The 16,725-nt window shown below is 44.1% G+C and overlaps 2 protein-coding genes and 1 long non-coding RNA gene across 10 annotated transcripts in view; 1 reads left to right on the plus strand and 2 right to left on the minus strand.

Moving 5' to 3' along the window:
• The window catches only part of KIAA0825 (KIAA0825 ortholog), a 179,986-nt gene extending 164,686 nt beyond the window's left edge, over positions 1–15,300 (minus strand). For 2 of the 4 annotated variants that reach the window (XM_053409044.1, XM_053409042.1), the window contains exon 1: positions 15,077–15,300. Coding sequence is in view for 1 of the 4 variants with exons in the window: in XM_053409041.1 (XP_053265016.1) it covers positions 14,799–14,896 (98 nt within the window). In the remaining 3 variants the exon portion in view is untranslated. Of the gene's footprint in view, positions 1–14,798; positions 14,981–15,076 lie in introns of those variants that run through there. The other 2 variants (XM_053409041.1, XM_053409040.1) reach the window with 2 other exon arrangements.
• On the minus strand, positions 1,071–1,862 carry LOC128423639 (uncharacterized). The gene is made up of 2 exons (XR_008332811.1): positions 1,800–1,862; positions 1,071–1,768 (listed from the first exon to the last, which is right to left on the minus strand). It is a non-coding gene; the product is annotated as an uncharacterized LOC128423639 (long non-coding RNA).
• Positions 14,946–16,725, plus strand: part of SLF1 (SMC5-SMC6 complex localization factor 1) — a 33,663-nt gene continuing 31,883 nt past the window's right edge. For 2 of the 5 annotated variants that reach the window (XR_008332810.1, XM_053409036.1), the window contains exons 1-2: positions 14,946–15,049; positions 16,362–16,475. Coding sequence is in view for 3 of the 5 variants with exons in the window: in XM_053409036.1 (XP_053265011.1) it covers positions 16,362–16,475 (114 nt within the window). In the remaining 2 variants the exon portion in view is untranslated. Of the gene's footprint in view, positions 15,111–15,369; positions 15,472–16,361; positions 16,476–16,725 lie in introns of those variants that run through there. The other 3 variants (XM_053409037.1, XM_053409038.1, XM_053409039.1) reach the window with 3 other exon arrangements.

The raw sequence follows: 16,725 nt of genomic DNA on the forward strand, positions 1-16,725 counted from the left end.
TCACACAAAGTAAGTAGCTTGATTTTAAAACTTCCTTCTTCTGCATGGGAATAATTTTAAGAGATGAAGGGTGCCATTCAGTGCTGGGCCAGCAGGATTCTGCTGATGCAATGTGACTTCTGTTTCCTTCTCTCCCCTGTGCTCCCAGAATCTGCTACAGAGGGTCTCCCATACCTCTGAAGCTGATTTTGAGAGTGTGTGGAGCTGGAGGGTACAAGAGAGGAAAAGGAAGACATACACACATACAAGTCCTTTGAGCCAATAGAGCTGCAGCAGTGAAAATGGCCCAAAGTTTCTGCATGCACTTCAGAACTCCTGAGCCGTTCCTCCCCACTTCCTGCTATAGACTTTTGTATCTCCTCCAGCCAAAAACTGCTATAGAAAAACTTGGGAGACTCTGGAGCAGCCTGTGATGCAGCACAGGGAGCTACAGCTACAACAGAGAATCCATAGAACCCCAGTGCACATGCATAAGCAGCTGCATGCATTCAGAGGCCTCTTTAGTTTCTGTCTCGTATTTCTTCTTTGGTCCTTTACTATTGAACATGATATCATAATATTCAGATTCATGAATTTTTGTATTCCAAATTCCTCACAGAATACATAAGCAGAAAAAGAAACTATCATAATTTCCTTCCCTATGTAATCATCAGTTTCACTTCCTTTGACATTTCTGCTACTAGTTATGTTATAGAGAAGGAACATGGACTATGGGTTTATATCAACTCGCAACTACTGAAATTGACTTTTTAAAACAAAGAGTACATCTCCCAGTGTTTGAGAACCCAACTGTAATTCAGTTGTACTGTGTTCACTGCTTAATGTGTCTGAATAAATCTAACATTTAAAATCTATCACAGGGGTGTCAAACTCAAATTAATCGGGGGCCGCATCAGCAGTTTGGTCACCCTCAAAGGGCCGGTTGTATCTGTAGGACTATGTGTCCACTCTTTATTATCATAAATTATTGTCACTGCATTCAATTATTACTTTTTTTGTAATAATGTAAGTAATAACTAGCTCTGAAAGCAGAAACATAGTCAGAATAATGGCAAGTAGATATTCAAATGTACAATTATTGTACAATTTATTGAAAAATGATTTTTGGTAACAGACAGTGGGCCACCAGTCCTGAACTCTAACAAGAGACTATAAAACACATGGCAAAGTCACAAGAGATTCTTCTCCAGCCTCTTCCGAACCATGCAGATGCAGAATTTGCCCCGTTGGGTTCAGTCCTCCTGGGAATGCTCTCAGAAGTTAAGCTTGCTCGGAAATGTCTGACGGAAGGGGACTTCCAGTCTTCTTCAGCTTCCAGGCCTGAGAAATCACGCTGCTACCACCACGCCAGGCCTCTGGTCAGCAATGGTGGTGTTGCTTTGCTTCCCCATCCATAATTCTCCACCAGCAACCAAAAGACCATGAGTGTGGGGTTGTGGGTGGGAGCTTGGTCCTGGCTTCAAAGCGAAGAGGAGAAAAGCATTCAGCGAGGCTTGAAGCTGGAAGCGTTTTGTCTGGGGGTGGATCTTGAGAAATGAGATCAGAAATTAAGTCTTCTTCCTTGGGAGGACTGGAGTTGCTGGTTGCTCCCTGATTGCTCTCCCTCTCCTTTGGCAGGTGGAGAGCAGCTCCTTCTCCACACGCACTCACCCAGAAGCTAAAAATGTCCCTTCAGATGCTGGAGAGAGAGAGAGAGAAATTGGCTGCAGCGCGGGGTGAACTCGGTTTCCTCCTCGCTCTTTGGGGTGCTGCTCCACTTCGAAAGTCTCTGCATGAGTGGTGGTGGCGGCAGCGAGGACGACAGGTGGTGGCGGTGGGGCTACCTACCTGCAAAGTTGGGGGCTTCTGCTGCTGCTGCTGCTGCGGCCGCCCCTTCTCCTTGGCGTCTCCCTGCAGAGTTCGCCTTAGGCGTCGTCCACCTTCTTGCGCAGGTTGAGGACGCAGAGGAGGCAGGTGAGGAGCGCCTCGCGGGACTGCCGGGAGGTCAGGCGGGCCCCCAGGCACCGGAGCAGTGGCAGGAGGTGCTGGCGAGCCACCAGCAGCAGGCGAGTCAGCAGGGTGCGCAGAAGCAGGAGGGCGAGCAGCGGGGCGGGCATGCTGCGCTCCGGGCGCTCGGCAGGGATCTGCGAGGGGAGGCACAGAGCAGCAGTGGCACGGAAAGGCGCGCATCCTGCTTGGTGGCCGAAAGCAAGAGGGGAAAGGAGGGAGGGAAGGAAGGAAGGAAGGGAAGGAGCGCGCGCCCACCACCACCGACCCACCCAGGGTTCAAGCGGGCCTGTTTCCTTTTCTCCCTTTCCCTCCTGGCCCCGTCTTCACTTCTCTCCCACTCCCGGTCCCGGTTCCAGTCCCAATATTTAGCCCAGCCCTTCAGGTAGGGAGTTCTTTAGCATGAGGTAATGCGGCTTGGGGAAAGGGGAAAAGGCGGCTTCCAAAAAAACGCGCAGCCTTCCTCCCTCTTGGGGGTGGAGGTCGGCTGCTTCCCGGAGGAGGTTCGGGGTGCAGTTGGGGGAAAGGAGCGCGGATTGAGGAGGGGAGAAGAGGGGCGCCTCCGAGACAAGGCAATGAAAGGGCGCACCCATCCCGTCGCGCGCCATGCGGGAAGGGACTCTGGCAGCAGCTGGAACGAACCGCGCCTCTCCGGCGCCTTTGAACGGCCGCGCGACAGAAATCCAACAGGTGAAGCTTTTCCCAGCGCGAGGCAGCCTTACTGAGGAACGTAACGCTTGCTGGATTTCTGCCCGTGGGGAGGTTGTTAAAGACAACAGGAGCCGCCTCAGCGCCTCACTCAGACGCTGGCGGCCGGGGGCGACTACACGGGCCACATGACGAGGTCTGGCGGGCCGGATTCGGCCCGCGGACCTTGTGTTTGACACCCGTGATCTATCAACTTAGGCATCATGATCTTAGCCACAAATAATAGAGAGTGTCAGTGTCAATTTTGCTCTCTCACACTCACTTCCCTTCACTCCATCTGATTTTAATAATCCTTGTCAAGGCACAAACTGTCCAAATTACCTTCTTGACACAGAAGCTTTCATGGAGGAGACAGAATCTCAACTTTCATTTAGTAAGTACAAAAGAAAGCTGTCCAGCTGGACAAATATTATTTCCAGTCTTGACAACTTCAACAGTAAATCATGTATTTTAATTTTAAACCAAGGCTGCCAGGAGTTTGATATAAACTGCTCGTTTAATGTAGATTCATGGGATTAGTAGGTAAACAACTGGGACTGTATTTTTAAAAGTAAGACCAAATAAAATGAGTTGCACAGAAAAAAAACTACAGAATGAAAGAAACATCATATATAAAAATTTATAAGAAAGGGGAAGATCAGAAATAATTTCAGAAACTTATGTTTTCAGGAGAGAAACCATAAAATATTTTACAAACTCTATACTTTGCTCAATCCTAATACCTGCCTCACCAATAGTGCTGAGGGATGATGTGATAGCATTGTGCCCCCTCCCCAAATGACACACATCATTGCTAGCAAATGCATAATATGGAGAGGCAGAATGGAAGAGATTATTTGTGGGAACTGAATTGTTCTCTAATTGAAATCCACAGTATTACTAACTCTTGAAAAACAAAGTTCTGGTATCTGGGTGCAACCTGGGGTGCAAAGAAGCAGAGTCTCAGCCACCTGAGGGTAGAGCTTACAGAAAATGCTCTGTGTACAGCTACAGCAGAGGTCAGCAAACTTTTTGAGCAGGGGGCCGGTCCACTGTCCCTCAGACCTTGTGGGGGGGCGGGCTACATTTTTGGGGGGCAGGCGGGAAATGAACTAATTCCTATGCCCCACAAATAACCCAGAGATGCATTTTAAATAAAAGCACACATTCTACTCATGTAAAAACACTGGACAGGCCACATAAATAACTCAGAGATACATTTTAAATAAAAGAACACATTCTATGTACTCATGTAAAAACACACTGATTCCTGGGCTGTTTGTGGGCCAGATTTAGAAGGCGATTGGGCCGGATCCGGCCCCCAGGCCTTAGTTTGCCTACCCATGAGCTACAGCATATGCTTTCAAGTCCTTTACCACCAAGTAATACAAGCCACACATGATGCCAGCTGCCACAGCTCAATCACAAAATCTAGAGTACAAAACAAAACAATGTTTTGGCTCACACCATGCATGCAGATATGATTGTGGGTCTTCCCTTGCTCATGGAGGATGTACAGCACCACTGCCTTCAAGGAGGTGAAAATTCTTTATTTTATTTTTTAGGACAACATGACTATTTCCAATATTTCTAGTTCTGCTATTTGTTAAAGTTTTCCTTCACCACTTAATTTGCTAAGCAACTAATGAGATCACAAAACTGACCAGAAGGCTGCTGTATCTGAATGGGAGACAACCTAAGAATCTGATTTATATTACTTTCCAGTGTCACACCATATAACAAACAATATTCCTACAGAGACATAGTATAGAAAGTTATATTCAGAAAGCATATCTGAATTTTCTAAGAGCAATTCTCTACAACAGGGGTTCTCATTTCCTCCCACTTGAGAAGGTGGAAAAATATGAGCCCAACAGTCACAAAAATGATAAGCCTCAGTCAAAAGGTACAGGGGTGGATCCAATGACAAAATGGTGGCAGGTAAAGGGAGAGTTTGGCATAATTAGTAATTACCAGCATCATTTTGTATTGATATCTAATCCCATTTTGGAAATTTCAAAATTATTTGCCATGGTGATTTTCTTGGGGCAAGGAGCTCCACCGTTTAACTTACTTCAAGTTAACTACAAAAGCTATATTTGGGACTAACTGAAATTTTCATGTAACCCAGACACTGAAGTAGTAGTCTAACCTGGAAGTTAACCAGAGCAGGGATAACCATGGCCAGGCACCCTCTGTCCAGGAGTGGTTATAACTGCCTTGGCAAGTGGAAGATGCTGCATGCCTTGGCTGCCACAACCTCTCATTTCAAATCTGGATCTACCAGCACTCAGATGAATAAAAGAAGAACTGAATGCTGGTGTCATCAGTGTACTGCTGCTACTTTAGTCTTTCGATAGCTACATCCAAAATTTCCTGTACATGATGAGCAGCATGAGAGACAATACTGAATCCTGAGTGACCTCCAAAACACAAATCCCACCTTCTGGAGTTGGTCCACCAGGCAGGACCAGAACCACAGAGGTACAGCATACCAGCACCCCAGCCAGCCTATCCAGATTCTATAGTAAATGGAACTGAAAGCCACAAAGAAATCCAGAATTAACAGGGCCACACTCCACTTCACCCAGTAGGGGTTATCCATCAGCGTAATCAAGAATGCTTCAGTAACAAAACCAGGTCTGAAGCCAGATTTAAATACACCCAGATACTGAAAGGATTTCATTTCCAAAGCTCTTATTAGCCGGAGCCCTAGATATCTCAAGGATTGCCTCCTCTTAAATGAATCTTCTGTTCTGTTCAGAGACCGCCATGATTTGAGACCCCTCACTATCTGAGGTGAGGAAGCTGAGTCATGGGACATTACACCCAGGCCAAATAACTCAAGGATCTTGTTTGGCAAAACTGCCCCTTGCCTTCTGGTGATCCATTAAAATGTTCTTATTTTGGAAGGCATTTGAGGTAGGCTTTTTAGAATGATCCTGATTCTGTGAAGCTGCAGTGGTTTTTCATCATTTTGCCTGCTTTTCTGATTTTTGGTTTTGTGATCTTGCTAAATGTTTCATTCATAGATAGATGATAGATAGATTTGTTTGAGTTTTGTACTTTAGGTATCTTTTGAGTTTTATCCCATTAGCTGACTTGAGTGCTTTTGGGAAAGCAGAATGGTAAGACAGAAATATTTTAATCAAATACAGTTTAAATAAACAACATTTCCATAAAACAAATGCAAAAGAATTGCAAGTGCAATTGGTTGGCAAATAAAATGTGTCAAATAACAAATGTTAAGCACTTATGCATGTGTTGTGTTATTATATAATGGGGCTTATATTTAAAATAATGAACATTTAAAATCTTAATTGCCTTGAATAGAAGGAAATTAAATATAGGAATCTGTTTCTGTGCTTGGTAGGGGCAGACACACAAACAAAGCATTGGCAATTTAGCTGGAAGCACCCCACCCTAAAATAGAGTTTCTAGATTTTTAGTTTGAGGCTCAGAATAAGCTATTGAAGAAGCTATTTATGTGTTTTAGATGTGCCATTCAGTTATTTTTCCTTTAAGAATTTAGCAAAAGAAATGTGAAAGCCTAAGTGAAAATGACATTAAGGTTGTGACACCAATAACAAAAGCCAAGATATATAAAGTTAAGCTGACAGTCAACCTTAAATCATGCTATTGTGCTTATTCTTTTTAAAAAACAACAATATGAGTTAATGACAAGATGTCAGACTTTGAATTGCCTGAAGTTTGTCATTTGGTGTCTGTGTCACAACCTTAATGTTATTTAAATGTAGTTTTTAGTATCTATTATTTAAAAGGTCTATTTTAAGACAGCAAAAAGCTTTGATAGAGGAAACCTCAAAGTACACCGCGTTACTGGTATGCCATTTCATTAGAAGTAGTGCATAAAACATACATTGTTGACAAATCTAATTCATTAAAGGTGAGATAGATGCACTTTAAAACGACTGGCTGGCATCATTATCTACGGTTCCCTTATAAATTATTACTCTTTTCCTTTTGACTGAACTTGTCACTATTTACCTTTCAGAGTATGAATCTTGTGCATCAGACTTGTTTAGAGAAGTTGGAAGTCAAATAAGCTACTTTCTTTAAGCAGAAGCAAACATTTTAAACAATTTCCAAAGATGTGGCCATATTTGTCTGTTGCAGCAAAATCAACAAAGCATCTTATGGCATCTTAAAGACTATGCTTGAGCACTATAGTCCACTTCAACAGATGCTTGAAGTACTATGCTGGATTTGTCTACTCTGGATAAATTACCATATTACAGGACCTAATAATGTCATCCACATTCATTTATCTGATCATCTTCCAATGTGATATATGTGATTTGCCAACAATGTCCCTTTACATTCTACATAGTACAAACCACCCAGTCTCTACATGAAAGGACCAATGGACAAAAATCTCATTAACTGACCTTAAAGTGGCCATACTTGAACATCAAAACAGAGACCGCAAAGTGAAACTACTGAATTTAATTCCTCAAGAGTCTTGATTGCTATTACCATCACAGAAAAAGGTCCTTCCTCTAGTGGCTGTTTATTGTACCTACAGAGATTGCAGTACAACTAGAAGGGCCTCACCACCTGATTGTCATGTTATCCAAAGCAGTGGTGGGGAATCAATATTGGCCTGCCAGGCGTTCCAATTTGGTCCATGAGGCCAGTTTCTCAAAACCATACCCACCTATCAATCACCTGACATCACTCCAATGGGTTTGCATTGAAGCCCCTGCCAAACCCATGCCTCCCCACTTCATTTTAGTAGTGAATTGCTGCCTGTGAGGTGCTTTGCAATCTCAACTTTGGAGCTTCCAAGTGCCAGATCATTGTGATTTCAAGTAATTGACAATGGGAGCGGACCCCACATGTCAAATTTGGCCAACAAGACCAATCTAGTCTGTGAAGCCATAAACTTCCTCATCCCTGCTGTAGGGTAACAGGAAGAAAGGCATTACTTTGCCTATCCTAGTCCCAAGTTGTTATAGGTCAATGCAAAAACTTTACCGGCAACTGGTACAACTCCTGTAAGAGCAGTACAATGTTACATGAGAGGTTGTCCCTACTGGCTGCATTTTACAATAGATACAGCTTCGAAACCAACCTTAAGGGTAGTCCCAAATAGAGCATATTACAATTCTCCAGTCTTGAGGTTACCAATGTACGGGTCACAGTGATGAAGTTATCTTTGCCCAGGAACAGGTGTAGTTGGCATACCAGCTGGATTGGGTAGAAGGAACTCCTCACTACAAAGATTACTTGAGTCTCCAATATCAGTGATCAACGTAAGAGCACCCCATAACTATGGTCAGTATTACTATACTAGGAACACCAGCATGGTCTAGTAGTTACAGTGTCTGACTAGGACTGGGCACACCCAGCAAATCCCTACTTAGCCATGAAGCCTACTGGGTAACCTGGGGCCAAGTACAGTGGTACCTCGGGTTACAGATATTTCAGGTTACAGACGCTTCAGGATACAGACTCCACTAACCCAGAAATAGTACCTCAGGTTAAGAACTTTGCTTCAGGATGGGAACAGAAATTGCATGGTGGCGGTGCGGTGGCAGCGGGAGGCCCCATTAGCTAAAGTGGTACCCCAGGTTAAGAACAGTTTCAGGTTAAGAATGGACCTCCAGAACGAATTAAGTTCTTAACCCGAGGTACCACTGTACTAGCTCTCTGCCTAACCTATAAGAAAGGATTCTGAGAATAAAATGAGGAGAACTGTTACACAACCTTTTGGAAACTCAGGATGTAAAATAGTGAATACATCAATTACTTGTCCTCTGCAATATGGTTCTTATAATTTGCCATACTGAGTATTCCCAGCTACACAGCTGAGCCTCATCAAATATAACTACAGCAAACAAAACTCAAACAACAAATGAACTGGCATAGCTCAGTCTTCCTAGGCATAGAGCCAGACCAGATGAAAAGAGATAGAAAAGATGGATCAATGCTGTGTAACTTAACCGCATTCATCACATACCCTAGCAGAGTACCAGGTAGCCATCCAACTGATCTCCTGTACCAAATAACAAAGTAGAATCACAGACCATCCACATATATTTTTCATGCAAGGTAAAAGCACTTGAGAAGGCAAAATTTCCATGAGAAAATTGAGCAAAAATAAAAAGTTTTAGTTATTTGTTTAAAATACATAGCTTGCTTTTCATTACTAAAAAGGCATTCCAGAGCAGGTTGCAACATTAAGAAGCCCCACTTCTCCTGTACTTATCTTCCCTTCAAAGGCTGTTTTGCATTTAAAAAGCTGAAAAAAGAAGAGAGAGAATGTGAAAAAGCATATAACAAGTAGTTCTGCCTTTACACTGTCTGAAGTAGAGAAGGAACTATAGAAGGCCACTAATAAGACTTGAAATATACTCAGAGTCGCGAAGTGATTTCATGCTCTTTATTCAGCTCATAGTGGTGAGGAGGAATGAATGAAAGTCCCCTCAAAGTATCTGCTTTATATACATTATTTACACAATGGGCTGCACATGATTGGCTAATTCCGGAATTCTACTGTAAGCCAATCAGGTTGTGGATTCACTTCTATCTGGAGCATGATTGGGTAGTTCCTGCCAACCAATCATACTGCTGCATTGTTCTAGGACCAATCAGACTGCTGCATTCTGAATCCTGTTGTTCTAGGACCAATCAGACTGCTGCCTTTTGGATCCTATTGTTCTAGGACCAATCAGACTGCTGCAGTTTGGATCCTATTCAACTCAGTACATAACAGACTGCAATCATATTCAAACTGGAATAAGCCCTATTGAACTTAAAGGGACTTAGGGACCAATCATATCTCCCATCTGGTAGTGGCTGGGTGGAACAGAGCTCATGATGGAAGATGAACAGTTTCATCCCAGGTTTTGCTGGCACAACAGAGAAGCCCTGATTGAGCCCACTGTCAGTAGGTGAACCAGCTTAGGATCCACTGGCTCCTTGGACAGCTCAGTTCCACTACTTCCTCATCTCATAAACACCCTGATAGCATTTTTGGCACACACAAAGGAAACCTTTATAGTGGCACAAATCCCCTGCTGGTGGAGCACAATGGATCCAGGCAGAGCCACCAAATTCTCTCCAACACAGGGGTTTGGATGGCTCTGTTATTTTAAATTGACATGTATGTGCATGTGCCATGCAAGTGAGGAGCAAGCACATACTTCTTTGAGCATATTCTATGTGGACCACATACCCCAATACTTTGAGCATACTTGTTCTAAGTAAAACAATCCAGAATTCCTCCTATTACGCTAATTGAAACAGTATCTTCATAGACTGTAAGCCATAGACGAGGGCCTATAATTTTCTATTATTATACAGTGCCTAGGGTGATCCTATTGGAAGGTCTGACTGGTGTTGGACTGAATGAACTGAAACAAAGCTGTAAATAAGACTGATACTTATTTTGGGTCATAATACCTGGAACAATTTTAAGGATACAAAGACTAAATACTATTATTATCAACCTTATTGTAAGCATCCAATTAACTGATTAGCAATAGGAAATTTTAGAAGAACAGTACACTAGTGCACAAAGCCACAATTCATATGGTGGGATTGGACAAGTTACTATCATTTAATATTAATAGCCTCTCTTGCAGGGATACTGTGGGGCTGAAGAGGATAAATATTAGAAAGCACTTAACATAGAAAGCTCACTGTATTAATGTATCAACAGGGATGCTACAAAATCATATATAAGAACATTGTAAAGCTATTTTAGTTAATTACTTTTCAACGAAAGGGATTAGAACAGTAAGTAGGTCAAAAGAGAGTACAAGATTACAAGTATAAAGCATTGCCTTGAGATAAGGAGTAAGGTATTAGAGTAACATTCTCAAGCGGTCAGGAATTTAGGACATATTTTCTTTTTCACCTAAGTACTAAAGAAGACTAATTTTCAATAATATGCTGACATTATAGTTCATGCAACATTTTAATAAAAAAATTAAAAAATAGTTTTGCTTATGATGATCTGCTCTCTTACTTCATGCTAGATGGTGCTTAATTGTGTTCTAGTAGGTAGCAAAAGTTCCTAGCCCAAAAGGTATACCCACAAGGTATCTTAAGTTTTATCTTGGATTTATATCACTTAAGTACAGAAGGAAAAGTAGAGATAAGGGATTGCTGAGGGACAATGCGGAGTGGGGGATGTTCTATGAGGTATAGAAAGAAAAAAAGAAATGGTTCTATAGAGAGATGTATGATGTAGCGCAGGGGTCTGCAACCTTTAAGAAAAAAAGACCCGTTTCCGAAGAAAAAAAAACTGGGAGCCGCAAAACTCGTCATTATAAAAATAACTTTTTTGTCACTTTTTATTATTATTTCTTTGTTTGACCCCTCAGAATTACTCCTCCTCATAGAAATAAACATTAAGTTAACAAGTTACCTTTTTGTGTGTGTGTGTTCTTCACTCCCCTTCAAAACAGTGACCAGCGTACATGCCCCCTTTCAATGCAGTGACAGGGTACATGCCCCTTACAATGTAGCGGGCGGGCGGGCGGGAAGGTGACGTCGGGACGGTGCGTGACTAACGCATGCACCGCCCCCATGCAACGTCACAGCCAGTACAGCGCCCGCCACAGTGGGGAGTATCGGGGCGCACAATGCACCTCCTCCCCTCGCTAGTATCCGCCCCGGAGCCGCGGCAAAGGTGTAAAAGAGCCACATGAGGCTCCGGAGCCGTGGGTTGCAGACCCCTGATGTAGGGAAAGACAAAAGGAGTCTACATGAAGTCGCTGGGAGTGGTCATTGGGAGTTTTGGGGCCAGGGGCCATCAGTATATTGATAACACTTGACTCTATTTCTCCATAACATCACAATCAGGAGGCGCTGTGCAGTCCCAGGGCCATTGCTTGCATGCAGTGGTGAGATGGATGAGGTAAAACATGCTGAGCTTGAATCCTGGCAAGATGGAGACAATGTAGGTAATTAGTTCCCTTGTCCAAGAAATTGGTCAATTGCCCATCCTGGATGGCGTTGCACTCCTTGAAGAAACACATTTGCAGTTTAGGGGATGCAGCTCTATCACTGGAGGCTCAGGTAGCCTCAGTGGCTAGAATTGCCTTTCACTAGCTGCAATTGGTTTGACAGCTATGGCCACTGCTGTACCAGGAAAGCCTGGCCACAGTATTTCATGCATTGGTTACTTCAAGACTGGATTACTGCAATGCACTCTTATGTGGAGCTTCCCTTGCACTTGATCCAGAGGCTGCAGTTAGTGCAGAATGGTGCAGCATGATAGCTGACAAAAGTGAGGCCTTGTCAGCATATAACACCTGTGCTCAGAGATCTGCGCTGGTTGCTGATTTGCTACCTGGCCGAGTTCAGGGTGTTACTATTATTATTTAAAGCCCTTAACAACTTGGGACCAGTTAACCTACTCAGCTGCATCGATCATCAGAACAGATACTGTTACAGGTGCTACATAATATCTGTTCTACATCTACAAGAACGTGATCTTTTATTGTGGCATCACCAAAACTTTAGAACTCCCTGCCTAGTGAGATCAAGCAGGCACCCTATGTATTCCTTTTGATGCCTGCTAAAATCATTTTTATTTAGACAAGCCTACTAGTTGCAGACTAGTAGTAGGGACTAGTTGTAGTTGTAGACTAGTATTAGGGACGCAGGTGGCGCTGTGGGTTAAACCACAGAGCCTAGGACTTGCTGATCAGAAGGTCGGCGGTTTGAATCCCCGTGACGGGGTGAGCTCCCGTTGCTTGGTCCCTGCTCCTGCCAACCTAGCAGTTCGAAAGCACGTCAAAGTGCAAGTAGATAAATAGGTACCACTCCAGCGGGAAGGTAAACGGTGTTTCCGTGCACTGCTCTGGTTCGTCAGAAGTGGCTTAGTCATGCTGGCCACATGACCCGGAAGCTGTACGCCGGCTCCCTCGGCCAATAAAGCGAGATGAGCACCGCAACCCCAGAGTCGGTCACGACTGGACCTAATGGTCAGGGGTCCCTTTACCTTTACCTTACTAGTTGTTTAGTAAGTTGATGCAAGTTTTAATCTGTTTCCAGTCTATTATTTCAACTTTTTGAAAGTTTTAAATTATACTGTAGTTATTTTTTCTTATTGATGATTTTATTGTTTTATCCTTCTTATAAACTGCTTTGAGTGTTGTTGCTTACAATCAAGTGTTTATAAATTTTATGAAATAATAAAAAAGAAAAAACTGTGTTTTAAGCTAAAATGCCTTTTTTGCCATGTAGAACATATTGTTTACACACCATCGCAATCTCCAAGCAGTGAGAGACCACAAAAACTCCAGGGGTTCATGCACTCACCCAAGTTCAGTTTCTTGGAATGATGGTTAGAAGAGACCGTGGAGTCTTTAGGATACAGTATATGGTTTTATTTACAACTATGTATAGTGTGAGCATAGGATGGAAAAACTTGCAACAGCAACCTTCACATAGATCTTGCTTTCCCCTTAGGTTTCCAGGGGAGCGCCAAAGTCCAGCATTAAGGAAGGCATGTCTCTCCATCTTAAAGTTTCCTGCTCACTCACACAGCAACTCTGACTATTGTTCTTCTACTTACTTGGAAGATAAGAGGGGTGGGAAAAGGTCCACCCATCTATTTCTGTGGCACAGAGCAACTACTTTGGATATGCTAAATCATGGTACTTAAGTAGCCAGTCAAAGTTACATTGAAAAACCAGTTTGTTTTTCAAAAACCAGTTTGGCAAGCATCCTCATACATTCTACCCTCACAGATACAGGAAAAGGACCCAGGGTATCATTCAGACTGACCCTGCCCCCAACCTCATAACAGTATACACTGGTCTACTACAGTTACTCATGAGGGCTTACTTTATTCAGAAGAATTCCACTCCATCTTTAGTCCATATTTAAGTGCTCACACATGCACATGCACATACAGCAAGTGCTTCAGTGGGGGAGCAGAACACAAAAGTGGCAGAGAGGGCAACACTGTAAAAGTTTTTCAGAATGAAGGTATTTGCTATCTAAAATTATCCATTTCCCCCAAACTGAAGTATCTCTTGCTGCACATCACATCATGCATTTAGTTCATGGGTCTTGCTCCCAAATGGGTCTTGCTCCCAAGGACATAAGCCTGCTACCTGAGTTAATATTGAAGAACAATGTGGGGAAGAGGAGGAAAGTAGTACAGTGGCACCTTGGGTTACAAACACCTCAGGTTACAGACTCCGCTAACCTGGAAGTAGCACCTCGGGTTAAGAACTTTGCCCCAGGATGAGAACAGAAGTTGCGCCACCGTGGCAGCGGGAGGCCCCATTAGCTAAAGTGGTACCTCAGGTTAAGAACGGTTTCAGGTTAAGTAAGAACGGACCTCCGGAACAATTTAAGTTTGTAACCAGAGGTACCACTGTAAACCAAAGCTCAGGAACTTCTAAACAAGATACAAAACTGGGACCATGGGCATAGCCCCCCCCACCTGCCATCCTCTTCTGTCTAGCAGATTCGAAATGAATTGTTTCAACAAGCTGTTTTAAATTACTTTCTTTTGACCAAGTGCTCAGAAAACCTGTCAAACTTTCTACAATTTCTTTTAGTTAAGTATTTTTATTTCCTTGATGGGGGGAGGGGGGGACTGCCATGGGCATAGCCAGGATTTATTTTTAGAGCGGGGAAAGCGTTATTGGGGGTGGTGGCAGTTTTATTTACTTACTTGATTTTGGGGGAGCAGCTGCCCCTGCCCCCTCCTGGCTACGGCCATAGCAACCGCCCCCCTGCTCCCCCTATGCGTGGGACTACATTAGTTTGAAAACCTAACCAAGGAGCAGTAGTAGCAAAAGAGTCCTGTGGCACCTTGACTAGGAGATGCACAGAATGTGCCCTACTAAGTTCCAGGGGGGGCAGCCAACTCCATCCTCAGCTAAGAAAGCAGTCCTGAGGCAACTTTTTAAGGCCAAACCCATTCGCTAGAAAGCTCATATAATAATAATAAACAACAACACATCTGTCAGTGAGTCTCTCCGTCTCCTTCGTCTCCCTTCGGCGTTTGAGGAGAACCAGGGACGGAAGGCGAGGGTGGCAGCAGCGGGCAGGTGGGCGCTTCAGAGGCCGAAAGGAGGGCCGAGCCCCTTTCCCGCCCCGCTGCCCTGACAGACTCCGACGTCACTTACCAGGTAGGCCGGGCCCCGCTCCCTCTTTCGGCGCCTGGTAGCCCCGGAGACCAAACGAGCGTCAGTAACCACGGCTCGGAATGGCCGGGCTCCGACATCCGGAGGAGGAGCCACCAAGACGGAGGAGGAGGCTCTTTTCCCGCGCGCGAAAGAGAGCGAGCGAGCGAGCGCCTACGCGGGAAGGAAGGCGGGAGAAACGCTCCAAGTACTGAGAGGCCGCGCCGTGCGACGCTGAGGGGAAATCGCCTGAGGTAAACGGCGCGCGGGGCTGTACATACAGGCAGATGGAGTTCTTCGAGCCGGTTGGCAACGGTGCGCTCTCCTCAGCTCAGCAGCATAGCCCTCGAGGCTCTCGTAGGACGCGCTCTTCTTTTGAAACTGCATCTATCTGTGGGGGGTGGGGAGCATCTTCTTCAGAAACTCCCTGAGAGCCCACCCCTCTTCCCCCACTTTCCGTACTTCTGCCTTGCGATTTCTTTCCCCCCCTTTTTTTCCCGCGCTCCGAACGCGGCGGCGGGTCTCGTTACGCGAGTAGCGTAGCGGGCGTAGTCTCCGTAGGAATCTCTGCGCGGGTTCCAGAACTACTGTATTGCGAAGTTGCTTGACTTAGTGATATTCCGTCGGGTGCGTTCTCTTTTTGTAGCTTCTCTTTCCTGCGGACTTGTCTCTCCAGGTAAGAAGGTTGCGTGCCCGAGCAAGTGGCTTAACCACTATAGTGACAGAATCTCAGCCTTTTTTTCCTAGGCGTTGTTTATCTAGAAGCAAAATCCCGCTGAATACAGTGGGGATGGCTGTAGTAAATGTGCATTGGCTGGTAGTTCTATAGTTTCTCAAACTTGGGGCACAGATATTTAACTTTGCTCGCTCTACAGAGAACGGTGAAATCCTAGAAAGGTTATTGGTTTTGCATAGCATGACTAATTCAAATAACTCAAGTAGAATACCCGAATAAAAGTGTGTGAATCTTGAAGTCTCAAGCCTACCTTTCTGCATGCTCCCCCCCCTTTCCTGAAAATATTTATGGTAAACAATCCCCAAATACCCTCTGCTAAGAAACATTCCATTTACATATACAGTGGTACCTCGGGTTACATACGCTTCAGGTTACAGACTCCCACTAACTCAGAAATAGTACCTCAGGTTAAGAACTATGCTTCAGGATAAGAACAGAAATCGTGCAGCGGCAACGCAGCCGCAGCAGGAGGCCCCATTAGCTAAAGTGGTGCTTCAGGTTAAGAACAGACCTCCGAAACGAATTAAGTTCTTAACCCGAGGTACCACTGTACATTGTAAATGATACAGTTAGGCGTTAAGCTGAAGAGAAGACCTTCTCTTTGATATTTTAAAGAGAAGACCTTCTCTTTGATATTTTAATGTAGGTTGTAAACTTTGAGATTTTTCCCCTTAAAAATATAAAGTGTTACAGAAATGAAATGAATAGTAATAATAAGCAGATTTGTATAGTAGTTAGGAGTTGATCATTTAAGTGCATCTACTCTGCATCTTAACAGATTGTGCCAGAATATATGTTGTACATCTTTTTTCTTTTTCTTTTTTTAACAGATGGAAAGTGACATCCAAAAACGGAGGATCCAACTAACTGGATTTAAGAACCAAGAAAAAAAGGGCCTAATCAAATTGCTTCAGACACTAAAATGTGTTTTTTTTAACACTACGGTAAATTATGATAATTGATAAACCTAAATATTTTGTGGATTTTTATCACCTAGAATACAGTGGACGCTCAGGTTGCGAACGTGATCCGTGCGGGAGGCACGTTCGCAACTCGCAGCGCTGCGTCTGCGCACGCACAGGTTGCAATTTAGCGTTTCTGCGCATGCACGAGCGCCGAAACCCGGACGTAACCCGTTCCGGTACTTCCGGGTTCAGCGTGGTGCGCAACCCAAAAATGCACAACCTGAAGCAT

Source organism: Podarcis raffonei, chromosome 11 (genome assembly GCF_027172205.1).
Source record: "Podarcis raffonei isolate rPodRaf1 chromosome 11, rPodRaf1.pri, whole genome shotgun sequence".
In the NCBI taxonomy this organism is placed as follows: Eukaryota; Metazoa; Chordata; class Lepidosauria; order Squamata; family Lacertidae; genus Podarcis; species Podarcis raffonei.